Source organism: Haliotis cracherodii, unplaced genomic scaffold (assembly GCF_022045235.1).
Source record: "Haliotis cracherodii isolate W230 unplaced genomic scaffold, xgHalCrac1.p SCAF_19, whole genome shotgun sequence".
Lineage (NCBI taxonomy): Eukaryota > Metazoa > Mollusca > Gastropoda > Lepetellida > Haliotidae > Haliotis > Haliotis cracherodii.
In genome coordinates, this window is record NW_027266274.1 from 18,123,722 (window position 1) to 18,142,212 (window position 18,491).

General features: G+C 43.5%; 1 protein-coding gene across 1 annotated transcript; it reads left to right on the forward strand.

The window, feature by feature from the left end:
* The first annotated feature begins 2,959 nt into the window (after positions 1-2,959).
* Positions 2,960-18,287, forward strand: LOC139466826 (uncharacterized). The gene is made up of 10 exons (XM_071248523.1): positions 2,960-3,067; positions 4,351-4,453; positions 6,007-6,558; positions 8,516-8,719; positions 9,856-10,191; positions 11,097-11,252; positions 12,597-13,012; positions 14,860-15,013; positions 16,512-16,591; positions 18,017-18,287. Exons 2-10 carry the CDS (start codon positions 4,378-4,380, stop codon positions 18,080-18,082), a joined length of 2,040 nt encoding a protein of 679 aa, XP_071104624.1. The 5' UTR covers positions 2,960-3,067; positions 4,351-4,377; the 3' UTR covers positions 18,083-18,287.
* The last annotated feature ends 204 nt before the right edge of the window (positions 18,288-18,491 follow it).

The window sequence follows — 18,491 nt, forward strand, 5'->3', positions numbered from 1 at the left end:
AAACATTTGTCAAACCTACAACAACATTTCTGAAATGAAATGTTTCACGTAATTCAGGTGCTGTTCTCTGGGAAGTTACTGTCACGTGTAATCATGTGGAACTTTGTTAGAAACCCCATCAGAGCGGACATCGTTGATCGTAAATATAACTGTACAATCATCGAATTGCGGTTAACAAATGCTTATATAAGATTAATAAACAAAATTGTCAATAATAGCCACTCTGACTTATTTGGGAGGTTTGAAACAATTTTAGTACTAAGGAAGAGAATGTATGGACTTACTTACTTACTTACTTTGGAGATTTAACGTGCGCTTTCCGACTGATGTGTATTTCGCACACGGGCCCGGCCAGGCCACTTAATGTGTTTCCGAAAGGGGCGAAAGTGGTGTGTGCAAGAGGGGGCTTTCGGGGTAGCTTATATAGAATTTGGGAATTTTGAGATTTGGAAAAGATGCCGATTGTGTTGAGGAGGAGAACTAAGGGAGCTGGGTATGGTGGATGTTTGTTTGTTTATGTAATTTTGATTTGGTAGATTATAGAATGTATGGATGTCAACTTCTTTAAAAGTAACAGGTAATTGACACTGGGCAAACGGGAGGTGGGGGTAATTAGCACGGACCTGTGTTGATCTTTGTCGGTGCTAATTACCTAGCTGGCTTCTATTGCCCTTGCTATGTCTATTCTTTCACCTATCAGTGCTTATTACCCCCGGCCTCCTGTTTGCCCAGTGTCCATTACCTATTACTTATCTATGATAACTTAAGTACTGGCTTCCATACCTTCAGCGCAAATTACTGTAAAGTGTTGGCTTTCAGTAACTATAATTGCTAATCACCTATCAGCGCCAATCATCTGTTTGCTTCCCTTGTTAGTTTCTACCCTTTGTTATTTTCCAACTTTTGTTATCATATTTAGTTTGCTGTCCTTACATGTACATATATAAATGTCCCCTGCTTCATAGCATTCTTAATAAAAACGGAACTAATAAAACGCATCTAAAAACACAATAACAAAACATCCACCATACCCAGCTCCCTTAGTTCTCCTCCCCAACCCCATTGGCATCTATTCCAAATCTCAAAATTCCCAAATTCTATATAAGCAGCCCCTAAACCCCCCTCTTGGGTTGCACAGACCACTTTCGCCCCTTTCGGAAACACATGTGTGCGAAATACGCATCAGTCGGATAGCGCACGTTAAATCTCCAAAGTAAGTAAGCAAGCATAGCATTCATTCACCTGATGAAGGTGTAAGCATAAACTCCGAAACGTTGTGTTCCTCATAATAAAGACGTTGACATCCATACGTTCTCTTCCTAGTGTGTATCACTTCTATACACCTTTCAAAAAATTTATTACTAATCATCAATGGATTATATCCGCGAAAAACATCCTAAGGCAAAGGCTCATTCCTCATCAGCCACAACGTTCGTCCATTGGTGCAGCAGCGACGTGGTTTCCCTGCCCGGAACTCCTACAAGGACACAGACATATGTTTACAGCATGTCGTACACGGTTGAAACCAAGGAACAAAGTATAGAGTTGACAGGGCAAGGATCATAAGCAAGACTTCCAAGGAATGATGATCGAGATGCGAGGTGCGAGCCATATGAACACTTTTACTCAGTTATGACGCGGTATGACGAGTGTTGGGAGGAAGCACAAAGGAAGAAGTCAGAGCAGCGACATACACTGTTGTTCTTGCTGCCATGCAGGAGGAAGGACTCGACACAACATTTCCATAATTATAGGAACATAAATACTTCGCTACGGTCTAGATGCTGCATTGCGAAGTAATGCCAAAGCGACGCTATGATAAGAGGGATCACTTCAACTTTCCAAAAGACAACTTTACCTTTATGTCGACCTTTATGTCGAGCAATATTCCAGCAGCTCCATCAATTGTCTACATATTGAAATGTTCGAGTAACAGACGAGCGTGCCCTTTCTTTGAGGATTCCAAATGGCATTATACGAGTCGTGCTAAAAATTGTTTGATCGGGGTTACACAATGCCAAAGGTTTTCAAATTTGACGTTTCAGGGACATGTTCGATGCAATTTCCATATTGACTTGTGCCATATCTCCCCATGTTATTGTTCCGATGAACATTTGACTTGCCTTTGCATGCATTTGTGACGAGTGCCACCAGTGTGACAGGATATGCTCACATTCTCGCGTATCGTATCGCCACTATTTAATAGTGATTCAGACGATTCAGAAACACATGGTCATGATATAGTCGGAATCGTACAATCGACCGCGTTTAATAGATAATGGAGTATTTTGTGGCTTTTATTTATGTAATACTGTCGAAGATGTAATACGACAAAGATCTGATAAAGTCATATTAGGTCAGCGCTGTGTCAGCGGTATTCTCTTGTTAACCTGTGTTTAGCGGGTATTATTGAATGATAAAAGAGACATCAAATGACATGTACATGCCAGTAACTTCACTATTCAGCTTCTATTGCAATGGTTCATATGAGTTTTAACACTACAGGGCATGTCCCTCTGGTACTCCATCCCTACCCATCACTATAACCCGAGATCTGGACCTCTATGCATGTAAAACAATGTTTCTCTGCACGGGATTGGCGGAAGGCTGGTTAAACAACTCTGAGTACTATCGTTCAATTTGTACAGGGTCCCTAGGTCTCTATAACACCAAGACTTTACTTAACAGTAGTTTATGTTTAAACGTTTTAAATATTCAGCATCCCAGGTCTTTCAATACACTATTTACCAAAGGCCTGCCAATAAAATCGTGGAAATTCAATATTTACCCTTATCTCAATGGCTACTATGTATCTTTTTATAATCAACAGTTAGCCATTCAGGCTATCTCCGACGTCACAGCGGTTTTACAAAAGAAGAAAGTAATAATTACTTGAAGAACATTTGAACTGAATAAAACGAACAAAGGACACGCTGTTGGGTAACAATCCCCTGGGTTATTTAACTGCTTGTCTGAAGCTGGGAGTCCATTTCGGCGCGATTGGCCTTCCCGACAGAACGTTTTATTTCACAAGGTATCTAGACGAACAGAGACATATACTATTAAGGTGGGTTGGTTCTCTTTAAATATTTATCAAGTTTTGATGTGTTAATTTCCAGAAGGCATACTATGCATGTCACATTTCTGTGAAAATTCTTATTTGAATTAAATATTGTCAAATGACTCTCTAAATATTATAGAGAAACTCATCTCCCAAAGAGATGAGTGTAATATATTAATTTTATCAGACATATCAACGCGGCAGTTTTAAAGAAAAGTCAGTCGCGTATTTATCCTGAGTGTTATGATATTTGTATTAGAAACGTTCATCGCCACATGTAAAGCTGGGAAGGTTTATACAAGGAATATCCCACTAGCGCGAGTCAACTCAGTGTGTTTTGTGTGAGGATTGTTCGACTCTCTTCACACAACGCGTACATTGAGATAACCTGTGCTCCAACCAGCCCATGAAGATTGGGTCAACATGCTACAGAATTATTTTGTGGGCTTTACTGACTTGTGAACTAATTTTTTAATGTTTCCATCTTTCAAGGAAACATATTACAAACGTTGCAAGGCGTATAATACAAGCTGATGTTATAAAATACCAAAATGAAAAATGTGTTCTGTAGATATGTCCACATTGTAATTTTTAACGAAACTTATGAAATGAAGGGCTTTTGAAGGGCTTTTGAAGGGCTACTGAAAGACTACTAAGGGGCTTGTGAAGGTCTACTGGGGACTACTGAAAGGGTACTGAAGGGCTACTGAAGGACTACTAAGGGGCTTGTGAAGGTCTACTGGGGACTACTGAAAGGGTACTGAAGGGCTAGTGAAGGGCTACTGAAGGACTACTAAGGGGCTTGTGAAGGGCTACTGGGGACTACTGGAGGGCTACTGAGGGGCTACTGAAGGGCTACTGAGGGGCTACTGAAAGAGTACTGAAGGGCTACTGAGGGGCTACTGAAAGGGTATTGAAGGGCTACTGAGGGGCTACTGAAGGGCTACTTAGGTGCTACTAAGGGGCTACTGACGGGCTACTGAAGGACTACTGGGGACTATTGAAGGGCTGCTGAGGTGTACTGATGGGTACTGATGGCTACTTGGGGCTAGTGAAGGGCTAGTGAGGGGCTAGTGAAGGGCTAGTGAGGGGCTACTGAAGGGCTAGTGAAGGGTTGCTGATGGGCTAGTGAAGGGCTACCGAGGGGCTACGGAAGAGTGTCTATTGAGGGGCTTCTCAGGGGCTACTGGTGTGTCCTGATGGCTACTCAGAGGCTAATGAGACATTGGGCGTTCTTTGGTGTTCTCTGGTGTTGCATATGCACTACATTGTTCAATTTAACATTTAAGGTAGAAAAGACGGAAAACACGCCGAAGATGAAGTTCGTGGCCGCCATTGTGCTACTTGCCCTGATGAAGGACAGCCACGGGATCACACCAGCCCCATTGTACAGTATGTGTCTGTCCGTCTGTCGGACTTTCTGATTGTCTGTCCATGTGACTATCTGTCTGTCTGGCAGATTGTCAGTCCGTGTGTCTATCTGTCTAACTGTCTGTCTGACCTTGTCTGTGTGAGTCGGTCTGTCTGACCATCTGTCTGTCTGTCTAACTGTCTGCCTGACTATCTGTCTGTGTGTCTATCTGTCTGTCTAACTATCTGACTGTCTGTCTGTCTTTGTGTCTATCTGTCTGACCTTTCTGTCTGTCTGACTATCTGTCTGTGTGTCTATCTGTCTGTCTAACTGTCTGTCTAACTGTCTGTCTGTGTGACTATCTGTCTGTCTAACTGTCTGTCTGACATCTGTCTGTGTGACTATCTGTCTGTGTGTCTATCTGTCTGTCTAACTATCTGACTGTCTAACTATCTGTCTGTGTGACTATCTGTCTGTCTAACTGTCTGTCTGACATATGTCTGTCTGACATATGTCTGTGTGACTATCTGTCTGTGTATCTATCTGTCTATCCAACCAACTGACTGTCTAACTATCTGTCTGTGTGACTATCTGTCTGTCTAACTGTCTGCCTGACTATCTGTCTGTGTGTCTATCTGTCTGTCTAACTATCTGACTGTCTGTCTGTCTTTGTGTCTATCTGTCTGACCTTTCTGTCTGTGTGACTATCTGTCTGTGTGTCTATCTGTCTGTTTAACTGTCTGTCTGTGTGACTATCTGTCTGTCTAACTGTCTGTCTGACATCTGTCTGTGTGACTATCTGTCTGTCTAACTATCTGTCTGTCTAACTATCTGTCTGTGTGTCTATCTGTCTGTTTAACTGTCTGTCTGTGTGACTATCTGTCTGTCTAACTGTCTGTCTGACATCTGTCTGTGTGACTATCTGTCTGTCTAACTATCTGTCTGTCTAACTATCTGTCTGTGTGTCTATCTGTCTGTCTAACTGTCTGTCTGACATATGTCTGTCTGACTATCTGTCTGTGTATCTATCTGTCTTTCCAACTATCTGACTGTCTAACTATCTGTCTGTGTGACTATCTGTCTGTCTAACTGTCTGTCTGACTATCTGTCTGTGTGTCTATCTGTCTGTCTAACTGTCTGTCTGTTAAACTATCTGTCTATGTGTTTATCTGTCTGCCCAACTATCCGTCTGATTATCCGATGAAGGAGAGCCGCGGGATCACACCAGCCCAATTGTACAGTATGTGTCTGTCTGCCTGACTGTCTAACTATATTGTCTGTGTGACCATCTGTCTGCCTAACTGTCTGTACATTTGTGGATCTGTTTGTGTCAGCACCATAGTCGTGCTCGCGGGTACACGTCCAAGATCTGCATTACGTCATGCTCTACTTCCACATTAAGCTGACACGCCGTGATATAACTGGAATACTGTTCAAAGCGGCGTTTAACTCACTCACTTACTCAGATTTTTGAATACTTTCTACTTACATCAGCAAACTAAAATCTAACAAAGGTCAGATATTGATTTGATTCAATACAATAACACGCCGTCCCAGTGAAAGGATGTTGAGTTGTGGTTGTTCCCCCTTACAGCATGCGGTGACCAGTCGAATGTCGTCATGGTCGTAGATCGATCCCAAAGCGTTGCTGGCTCATTCAGCGCAATCCAGACTGCCGTCAATAGCTTCATCACTGAAATAATCAGCAACAACCCCAACGTCAACGTCGGCTTGGTGTACTACGACAGTTCGGTCGTTCAGCAGCAGCAGCTGACTAGGGATGCCAACACACTCACGTCCTTCGTCAGCTTCCAGAGCGCGGGCGGCTCGGGAACACGCACTGACCTAGCTATCCAGGAGGCCATCAACATGCTCCAATCCTCGCCCTTACCTTCAACATCGGGCAGCATCGTTGTCGTCACTGACGGCATCTCTCAACTGCCCACACAGACAGCCTCCGTAGCAGCGGCAGCAATGGACGCGTCCTACACCATGTTCGCTGTGGGTATCAGTGCCAATGACCCCAACTTCGCACAAGAACTGTTCGACATCACCCGTGATCCGGCTCAAACCACACAACTCACTGGCATCAATCAGCTGACTACAGCCCTCGTAAACATTGCAACGTCACTCTGCGCCTACACGGGTAAATACTTGATTAATTAAAATTGCACGGGTGAATACGTGATTTTTTAACGCTACACCGGTAGAGACACCACTTGATTATTTAACACTACACAGGTAGAGACGCCACTTGAATATTTAACACTACACAGGTAGAGACGCCACTTGATTATTTAACACTACACAGGTAGAGACGCCACTTGATTATTTAACACAACACAGGTAGAGACGCCACTTAATTATTTAACACTACACCGGTAGAGACGCCACTTGATTATTTAACACTACACAGGTAGAGACACCACTTGATTATTTAACACTACACAGGAAGAGACACCACTTGATTATTAAACACTACACAGGTAGAGACGCCACTTGATTATTTAACACTACACAGGTAGAGACACCACTTGATTATTTAACACTACATGGGTAGATAGTTCATTATTTAACACTAAATAGGTAGAGACACCACTTGATTATCTAACACTACATGGGTAGATAGTTCATTATTTAACACTACACAGGTAGAGACACTACTTGATTATTTAACACACCACAGGTAGAGACACCACTTGATTATTCAACACTACACAGGTAGAGACACCACTTGATTATTTAACACTACATGGGTAGATAGTTCATTATTTAACACTACACAGGTAGAGACACCACTTGATTTTTTAACACTACATGGGTAGATAGTTCATTATTTAACACTACACAGGAAGAGACACCACTTGATTATTTAACACAACACAGGTAGAGACACCACTTGATTATTTAACACTACACAGGTAGAGACACCACTTGATTATTTAACACTACATGGGTAGAAGGTTCATTATTTAACACTACACAGGTAGAGACACCACTTGATTTTTTAACACTACATGGGTAGATAGTTCATTATTTAACACTACACAGGAAGAGACACCACTTGATTATTTAACACTACACAGGTAGAGACGCCACTTGATTATTTAACACTACACAGGTAGAGACACCACTTGATTTTTTAACACTACACAGGTAGAGACACTACTTGATTATTTAACACTACACAGGAAGAGACACCACTTGATTATTTAACACTACACAGGTAGAGACGCCACTTGATTATTTAACACTACACAGGTAGAGACGCCACTTGATTATTTAACACTACACAGGTAGAGACGCCACTTGATTATTTAACACTACACAGGTAGAGACGCCACTTGATTATTGACACTACACAGGTAGAGACACTACTTGATTATTTAACACTACACAGGTAGAGACACCACTTGATTATTTAACACTACACAGGTAGAGACACCACTTGATTATTTAACACTACATGGGTAGATAGTTCATTATTTAACACTAAATAGGTAGAGACACCACTTGATTATTTAACACTACACAGGTAGAGACACTACTTGATTATTTAACACTACACAGGTAGAGACGCCACTTGATTTTTTAACACTACACAGGAAGAGACACCACTTGATTATTTAACACTACACAGGTAGAGACACCACTTGATTATTTAACACTACATGGGTAGATAGTTCATTATTTAACACTAAATAGGTAGAGACACCACTTGATTATTTAACACTACACAGGAAGAGACACCACTTGATTATTTAACACTACACAGGTAGAGACACCACTTGATTATTTAACACTACACAGGTAGAGACGCCACTTGATTATTTAACACTACACAGGTAGAGACACCACTTGATTATTTAACACTACACAGGTAGAGACACTACTTGATTATTTAACACTACACAGGTAGAGACACTACTTGAATATTTAACACTACACAGGCAGAGACACCACTTCATCATGAACATTTATTTGTTTGAGACATACATATTAAGAAATGAATGTTCATTCAAGAGCAGATAATGTTTATTCGAAAATGTGCCCGGACTTCATTGGTGATACGTAACATTGTCATCCTATGCTCGTGTTCCCAGTGTGTAGTGGTTGCGCCGTTGATGGAGGCAGCCGTATCGCAGAGCACCCGAGGAGGTGTGACAAGTTCTACCTGTGTGAGAGGCGTCCCAATGAACGAATGATGGCATATGAAAAGGTCTGCCCGATTGGAACCCTCTGGCATCGCAGAGAGCGCACCTGCAAACCCAGCCGATCCATCTTGAGAGACCCGACCAGTGGATGCAGTGAGTAAATTAATCGTCAAATAGCCAATTCATTTACACTGATTTACCCCCAAATATCTAGAAATAGAAGACAGTTTGTTGTGATAACAATACATTAGATGCTGGATTTCCTCCTAGATACATTGTGTGTGTGAAATCGGAGGAAAGAAGTAGGTATCCCCATGGGATTCTGATCGGTTTCTTTATGCATTCGAGTCAGAACTTCGGCTCGGACTAGAAAAAAGCTAAAGCCGGGATTTTGGCCGAGAAGTTTTAATATAGGTATCCAGTAAGCTGATGATCTGATATCGTTTAATAACCATCAAATAACAATCAAATAACCATCAAATAACCATTCAAATAACCATCAAATAATAATTCAAATAGCCATGAAATAACTATCGAATAACCATCCAAATAGCCCTTCAAATAGCCATCAAATAACCGCCACATAACTATCAAATAACTACTTCCCTTCCATTGATTTACCCACCTGAGTTGGAAATAAAAGACCGGAGAAACCTACTCATCTGTTTCATCTTTAGATATATGCATACAAAGTGACAAAACACAAGCCAAAAGACTGTATGTCATGCTAAAAGGGCATACCAACTTCCAACAAAGAGCACCGTCCATCTCTAGCTGAAAACTTGTTTGATAAGGTTAACACCATTCCACGCTTCCATAAAGCTTTCAGAAGGATTGCTGGTAGAGATGTGGAGGACATTTCCAACTTTGACCAACAGTGACCAAAATGACATCCGATGCAGGCCCCTAAGTTTGACTTGTTCTCGTTAATGTTTCGGTGAAGATTTGCCTTGCCTTTGCATGTGTTTGTTAAGGGGATGGGTTTCACGGGTGGCCCATTCGTCTGAGCCACCGTAATTCATGTGTAGAGTTGCATCCCTTAGGCTTGCTAGAAACCCATGCCATCACCTAAATGGTAAACACCTAACATCATTTCGAGCTTTACTCGAACATTAAGCTGAAACGCCGTGATATAAGTGAAATACTGTTCAAAGCAGCGCAAAACCCAACTCACTCACTCACTTACATACAACAGTCAGAGTTGCAATGAACGAAGCAACATACATGCAAGCCTTGCCCTGCTCGGTGCTCGATCACTGACATGATAATGAACACGTTTTCCCCTGTAGCCAACTGCGCCGGTGCTCAACAGAACTTCCCCGTGGGCGACTACTGTGAGATCTACTACACCTGCGGCGTTGTCGACGGCGAGGCCATATTGAACGTCAACTGCTGCCCGACAGGGTCACGATATGACAACAACATCGCCACCTGCACGCCAGACAACACCTGCCAACGACGGCGGTACGAGGACAAGGTTTCGTGTCGAAGCTACTACGCATGTGATGGACCCGCCAACTCATGGCTCTCCAGTTGCTGCAACACCGACTACTACGACCCACGCACCCAGCAGTGCACCAACGACACCAACTGCAAAGGGACGTGCGAGAACTCCGTTTACCACCGTGAGTCTGTCTGTCTTTCAACACCCTGTGGGGTATATGTATCTACCTTGTACAAGACGAGTATCCACTAATGGTTACGGAAACAAATCAACCATGGTGTTGACCTGTGAAGATCCGGGGTAGAATATGTGTTCTGTAAAAGGAGAGTATGCTTGTCGTAGAGGCGACTAACGGGATCGGGTGGTCAGGTTCGCTGACTTCGTTGATGCATGCCATCGTATCCCAATTGCGTGGATCGATGCTCATGATGTCAATCACTGGACTGCCTGGTCCAGACCCGATTATTTACAGACCGCCGTCATATAGCTGGAATATTGCTAAGTGCGGCGTTAAACAACAAACGAAACAAGGCGTGAGAGTGTTCCATCTGTCAACACGCATATAATGTTTTCTTTTCTCTCAAATGACACAATTCGAACAAACCAAACCGCCGGGAAAAGATTATGCACCCATGACAGTGGCTAACAATGAAACAAACATGAAATGGAGATGTATTTGATAGGGGCATCATAGTTTCGTTTTGGACATTAGGTTTGCAGTGTTTCGGCGATAGATTTCAACCTGGTAACGTCTTGATAATATTTGTAATTTTGGGGTCAGATCCAATTTGTATGCATTCTTTTGTCCGGCGGTGTACCATGTTTCTCTGTTGTCTTGCCATGTGGCAAATATTATTGTTAGGGATAGGGAGAATTAGAGTGGGCATTCCTTTGGAGCACTGCTCACACATTCGGGATAGCAGTATGTTATTTTCACTATCCTATCGGTTTGGAGGCTAACATTACGAATTCAGACGCATTTACCTCAGCGCATCCAATTTCTTTAAGAATCATGATCAACATTGTTGCTGTGAACCCAACGTCCATTCGTCTGGTGGTCAAGCATACATAACTATTTCGTTCTAGACTGCAACTCTTTCCAACCGAATCCTGTTAACAAGTGCAAGTTTCTTGTCGTGGTCGCCAACAGAGCTATCGAGATGGACTGCCCCGGCCAAACCGCCTACAGCCAAACGGAATGTCGATGTGTGGAAGATTTGGACTGTGGAGTTATTAGCACACGTAAGTACCGTCCCTCGTTAAAACACGTGGCCTTCTATTATTATGTACAGATTAAAATTAAAAAATGCAGCAAAGAGAGTTTGGGTGATCCTGGCACAGTCAGGCTGGTTAGGCTCATCATCAGCTCAGGGCCCTTGCCCCCTCTACACACGGCCCAGACAGCGAATGGGACTTCTCCAAGGAAGCGCTGCAATAGTCAAAACCACCCAGATCTTTTCTGCATTACCCAGAAGGGCTGTATTCCTGGTAGCAAACACGGGTACTCTCCCAATGTCAGTCAACAGATTGGGAGGTACCAAACCTTAGGCACCGAGAACAATGGGGAGTTGGACAACTTGATACTTGGGATGCAAGCGTGAAAAGCGAGGTCTGCATATTTGCCATGTTTTTCCTAAATCTTGTCAATCACATTAATGTCAAATGGGACAGAAAATCCAATGATATAAATAATTTCATTGGATTTATCAAAAAGGACAAGATGAGGTTTGTTGGCCTGGATATGTCTGAGGCTGTATACGGGCCTATTCCAAAGGATTTTGTATTTATCATTTTCCATGACGCCCTCTACATATTCCGGGTCGTCCAATAGATGGACCTCTGTGTCAAAACCACAAGCATGGCGATGACGGTAATAAAATGATCGAGCCACCGCATCATGTCGCTTTAGATACTGTGTCTGTGCCAAAGCTGGGCATCCACTCACAACGTGTTGGACAGTCTCATTAAATTCATTACATAATCTACATTTCATATTCACATTTTGATGCAAAATCACACATTGACGGTTTCGAGTTGGAAGTGACTGGTCCTGAGCAGCAAACAGAAAGCCTTCTGTTTCACTTTTCAGGCCAGACGACTTCATCCAAGCAAAGGACTCTGCAGTATTGCTGATCTTCTGAACACACTGCACATACACTCGATGCAGTGGTCTTTCAGAAAGCCTCTCCCCGAAAAAGCTGAGTCTGGGCTGATTTGATATGGCACTTTGCTTGGTTGACACTCATTTCTGTACCGTCCAGCAGTACAAAACCATGAGCAAAATCAACACGGACATTGAGATTATGTCACACATCCTTAGCTCGTTTTAGAAAACTGTGGAATGCCTTGTTTTCATCTTGAGTCTTGACATGTTTCACAGGAGGATCATCAGACAAATAAATGTGTGCAAAAGTGCACAAAACAATTCTATCATGAAGAGCCTCCACATTAATCAAACCACGCCCTCCCGTCATAATTGGTAAATACAAGCGATTGAGGGGAGAGCGAGGGTGGTGGGATCTATTGTCTGACATGATTCTTCGTGTTATTATTATTATTATTATTATTATTATTATTATTTTACAGCATGTGGTCCGGATGTCATCATCACTGTGACGCCAGATCAGACAAACCAATGGGGTTTCAGTGAGACGAGTCGTAAACAAAACTGGATAGACGTGAAGAACGTGGAATACTCAGCTGGAACCATTCGCCTGGCCGGGCAGAACAACTTCTTTACTGTTCCGTTTTACGCAAACAACGATCAGGCATTTTCCAAAAACACGGTCTTCTTCCGGGTCAACGTGCAGGATGACCTCATTGGTCTTTCTGGGAACCCTCAGGAAATGGTCGTCCTCAGCAACGTGCCCTGTGTTGGTAGCAAGAGTGAAGCTGGGATTTTACCATCAGTGTACATAAAGATGACGCCAGCTACGGGCCAGGTCACGTTCGGAGTTCGAACAGTAGGTGGAGAGGCAACTGTCACAGTCAATTATTCACCGGTGAGTTGCTGTGTTTCGCTTTGCGATTTAGTTTGAAATCAGTACACAATGACACTACCAGTCAACAAACACAACATGTAACCATGACACTACCCATAAACCACACACAACATGTAACCTTGACACTACTCATAAACCACACACAACATGTAACCTTGACACTACCCATAAACCACACACAACATGTAACCTTGACACTACACATAAACCACGTGCAACATGTAGCCACGACACTACCCATAAACCACACACAACATGTAACCTTGACACTACCCATAAACCACACACAACATGTAACCTTGACACTACCCATAAACCACACACAACATGTAACCTTGACACTACTCATAAACCACACACAACATGTAACCTTGACACTACCCATAAACCACGTGCAACATGTTACCATGACACTACCCATAAACCACGTGCAACATGACGTCCCTTAGAAGCGGCCACCAGACCCGTTTGGTCTGACAACAGTCTGTGTTGCTTTTCTCTTTCCACACTTGACCCTGAAATACCGTCACAGAACTGTTTCACTGTGCGAGGTGATCAGTGATAGTCAATCAAAGTACTTCCTCTGCCGGGATTTGCAGGGTGCTACATTGCTACACTGCTACATTGCTACACTGCTACACATCTACAGTGCTACAGTTCTAAAGTGCTACGTTGCTACATTGCTACGTTGCTACAGTGCTGCACTACTACACATCTACAGTGCTACAGTTCTGAAGGGCTACATTGCTATTTTGCTACGTTGCTACAGTGCTGCACTACTACACTTCTACAGTGCTACAGTTCTGAAGGGCTACATTGCTATTTTGCTAGATTTCTACACTGCTACCTTGCTGCAATGTTACACTGCTACAGTGCTACAGTGATACGGTGCTTCAGCGCTACACTGCTACAGCAATGTTACAGTGCTACACTGCTACACCCCTAACTTGCTGCAGTGTTACAGTGAGACATTGCTACAGTGATACATTGTTGCAGTGTTACAGTGTTATAGTGCTACACTGCTACGGTGATACATTGCTACAGTGCTGCAGTGTTACACTGCTGCAGTGATACATTGCTACATTGTTGCAGTGTTACACTGCTACAGTGATACATTGCTACATTGTTGCAGTGTTACAGTGTTACACTGCTACAGTGATACATTGCTACATTGTTGCAGTGTTACAGTGTTACACTGCTACAGTGATACATTTCTACGTTGTTGCAGTGTTACAGTGTTACACTGCTACAGTGATACATTTCTACGTTGTTGCAGTGTTACAGTGTTACACTGCTACAGTGATACATTGCTACATTGTTGCAGTGTTACAGTGTTACACTGCTACAGTGATACATTGCTACATTGTTTCAGTGTTACAGTGTTACACTGCTCCAGTGATACATTGCTACAGTGCTGTAGTGCTGCACTGCTACAGCGCTACATGTGTCTTCAAGTAGCAGGAGTACAAGTACAAAATTAGCATTCAGCCACTGCATGTCTCTAGCGTTGATCCACAGTGTATATACATTCGTCGTAGACTGGTCGGAGATAAAGGATGTCACAGGCCTATGTTGTTACAATCAGTGAGTGGCGGGAAAGAAAATGATGCGATTTTAGCAGCATTATCATAATTCGCATCTCCTTGTTTGAGCTAGCATGACGCACAAGAGCTACTTGCTAGCCTTTAGGCAACCGAAACACTTGGCATGAATTGAACACAGTTTTTATTCTTTCATATATATAACTATTATACTGCGTATCACACAATAAATACGTTGATATACATGTAGAACGATATTTACTTGCATGAACTGAGTTAACGTGCACCCTGAATTTGTACCTCCAGACTAACTCCCAGGACTGGAAGGAGATCACATTGCGGTACACACAATCCCCGGGGCTGCTGGAGGGGCGCGTCATCCTCTACACCTACGACGTCAACGGTGTCCGCCTCCAAACGGGAACGGAGTTTACCTCGAGCAGTTCCGCTACATCTGGTCGTAAGTAGCTTCTGTGTGTACACGAACACCATCCACCACCCCTGTACATGAACACCATCCACCGCCCCTGTACATGAACACCATCCACCGCCCCTGTACACGAACACCATCCACCACCCCTGTACATGAACACCATCCACCACCCCTGTACATGAACACCATCCACCGCCCCTGTACATGAACACCATCCACCCTCCCTGTACATGAACACCATCCACCCTCCCTGTACACGAACACCATCCACCACCCCTGTACACGAACACCATCCACCGCCCCTGTACATGAACACCATCCACCGCCCCTGTACATGAACACCATCCACCACCCCTGTACATGAACACCATCCACCGCCCCTGTACATGAACACCATCCACCACCCCTGTACATGAACACCATCCACCGCCCCTGTACATGAACACCATCCACCGCCCCTGTACATGAACACCATCCACCGCCCCTGTACATGAACACCACCCACCGCCCCTGTACATGAACACCACCCACCGCCCCTGTACATGAACACCACCCACCGCCCCTGTACATGAACACCATCCACCGCCCCTGTACATGAACACCACCCACCGCCCCTGTACATGAACACCACCCACCGCCCCTGTACATGAACACCACCCACCGCCCCTGTACATGAACACCACCCACCGCCCCTGTACACGAACACCATCCACCGCCCCTGTACATGAACACCATCCACCGCCCCTGTACATGAACACCATCCACCGCCCCTGTACAGGAACACCATCCACCGCCCCTGTACAGGAACACCATCCACCCTCCCTGTACATGAACACCATCCACCCTCCCTGTACACGAACACCATCCACCGCCCCTGTACATGAACACCATCCACCGCCCCTGTACATGAACACATCCCCCACCCCTGTACACGAACACCATCCACCGCCCCTGTACATGAACACCATCCACCGCCCCTGTACATGAACACCATCCACCGCCCCCGTACATGAACACCATCCCCCACCCCTCTACATGAACACCATCCCCCACCCCTCTACATGAACACCGTCGACCACCCCTGTACATCGATCCCGGTCTTGTGTTTGTTATTACCTATGTACCTGTCCATACCTATATTGGGTATATGCTTACCTGTGTACCTGTCCATACCTACATTGGGTGTATCCTTACCAATGTACCTGTCCATACCTATATTGGATGTATCCTTACCAATGTACCTGTCCATACCTATATTGGATGTATCCTTACCTATGTACCTGTCCATACCTATATTGGGTGTATCCTTACCAATGTACCTGTCCATACCTACATTGGGTGTATCCTTACCTGTGTACCTGTCCATACCTATATTGGCTGTATCCTTACCAATGTACCTGTCCATACCTACATTGGGTGTATCCTTACCTGTGTACCTGTCTATACCTATATTGGCTGTATCCTTACCAATGTACCTGTTCATACCTATATTGGGTGTATCCTTACATGTATATTTGCTCTGCAGGTATCTTGACAAGCGACTGTGGCATAAGGCTGGGCAAGGGACTGAACGCTGAAAATTCATTCACCGGACGGATGGACAATGTAAGTTAATTATACCCAATGAAGTATCAACAATAATGACATATGATGGTGGCACGTGGTCCGGTGCACAGCGCAAAGGTCAGAAGTCAGGTGAAGTTCAGAAATGTAAGTCTTGGAGAGGACATTGTAGATGGGTGTGTCACCGTGTTCGGCAGCTTGACTCCTGAGAGTCTCTGAGGATTCGGTCCTGCCGCACAGTGAGTAAGTGAGTTAAAAGTTAACGTCACATCGGCAGTATTTCAGCCATATCGTGACAAGTACAGATAGATATTCTTTATTTCCTCCAAATGAATGAAGATTACAATATGCAGATATAATAATGTTACATGTTTAACATGAATTGGGGGTATATTTACACATGTTCATAAACATACAAGTTTTTTAGCAGACATCGCCATTTCCTATAAAGCGGCTGACATTAATTATTACTTCTGCCCACGCATCTCTTTCTAGCTCCATAATATATTCTATTGGACATCCACCAAGTAAGAACGCAAGAATAACATCATCATCTTTCTCCCAGGTCTTAACAAAAACATTTACATCCAGGATATCACATATGTTGTCCATAAGTACATTTCGGTCATTGACAAGATATTATATATCGGAGATTTTCTACTCCATACATTGCATGTAAAACTATCTGTACACATAAATTGACCCAGGCGAACTAGAAACAGTACTTTAAAACCACAGTTATACTTTGCAGTACATAGCCTTCCTTAGAAGTAGAGTGCTCTTTTATCTATGTAATACTGTAGTGGCATGATGCCGATAGCATCCAATACAACAATACTGGGAGTGCGCCTGTATAGTCCCTGAACTTTTTTACAAAATTGACGTTGTACAACTTCAAGCATTTCATACTCGTTAAGAGGAAGTATACGCCATACGCTGCATCCATAGAGGCCGCATGAAAATGTGACCCTCTCCCAGACACGTGCTGCAGATATAGGACATAGGTCTAATTAGGCAAGACTTGTTCAATATGTGGCTTTGTTCAATATGTGCCTGTTTACCCAGCAGTGAATGGGTACCCGACAGGATGAGAATGTCACTATTAACCGTCTAGCGCCAAACAGGCAGCTTGGTTTGTATACTCCCCATGGAGCTGAGAATTACAATCGAGTCAACTGACTCGGGTAAATAATGTAGCGCTTTAAGCACGTTCAGGGCGTGGATAAGGGCATTATATATATGCACTTATTACTATAAATATACACATTGACATGATATGTAAATGGAGTACTGGACTATATTCACGACTTCTGTCATGATATTTTATTGAAACATTGGTAATTTATGAGGGATAGTAATAGTGTACATTCGGTGAGGCTCGACTGAACACCGTCAGATTATAAATCCTTCCACCCCAAGTACCCCCGAACTTTCCCCAAAACCTCACTCGCTCGCCACTTATTGCAGATTGCGTTCTACTCGTCATGTGACAGCGGAGTTCCTGCCGTCAACGCCGTCAACATTCCGGCCTAACGCTGCACCCACAACAGTTGTGGCCTGGGTGAAGACAGTCCTGCTTCCACTCATGCTGGACATTCTCCGAATAATCTCGTTTTCAAGAATTTGTAACTGTGAATAAATGTATCATCTATGTTTGTACATGTTACTTTGTTTGTCTTTTAAGTTTATTTTGTGTGTAATATCACAGTGTGAGGAAATAAAGAAATATGTGTCGTGATCATATCTTTGTATTTGTGTTTTTTAAAGAGATGTTATGACTATTTTAGAGGTAGATATCGTCGCATCTCACACTGGCTACGGAGTAAGAACGTTGAACAGGTACCAGCATCACTTCGAGCTTTCCTCCATGTAAGCTGACACGCCGAATCACAATCAATAAGGGATGACACCAGGTGTTCTTGAAAAGGAGACCGTATTCTGC

What these genes read in the sequence shown, in the direction of transcription:
- LOC139466826 (XM_071248523.1), top strand. Translation starts at nt 4,378, where the DNA reads ATGAAGTTCGTGGCCGCCATTGTGCTACTTGCCCTGATGAAGGACAGC. An exon ending in GTCACTCTGCGCCTACACGG is followed by an intron (nt 6,559 to 8,515) that starts GTAAATACTTGA and finishes TCGTGTTCCCAG; the next exon opens with TGTGTAGTGGTTGCGCCGTT. An exon ending in TCACCGGACGGATGGACAAT is followed by an intron (nt 16,592 to 18,016) that starts GTAAGTTAATTA and finishes CACTTATTGCAG; the next exon opens with ATTGCGTTCTACTCGTCATG.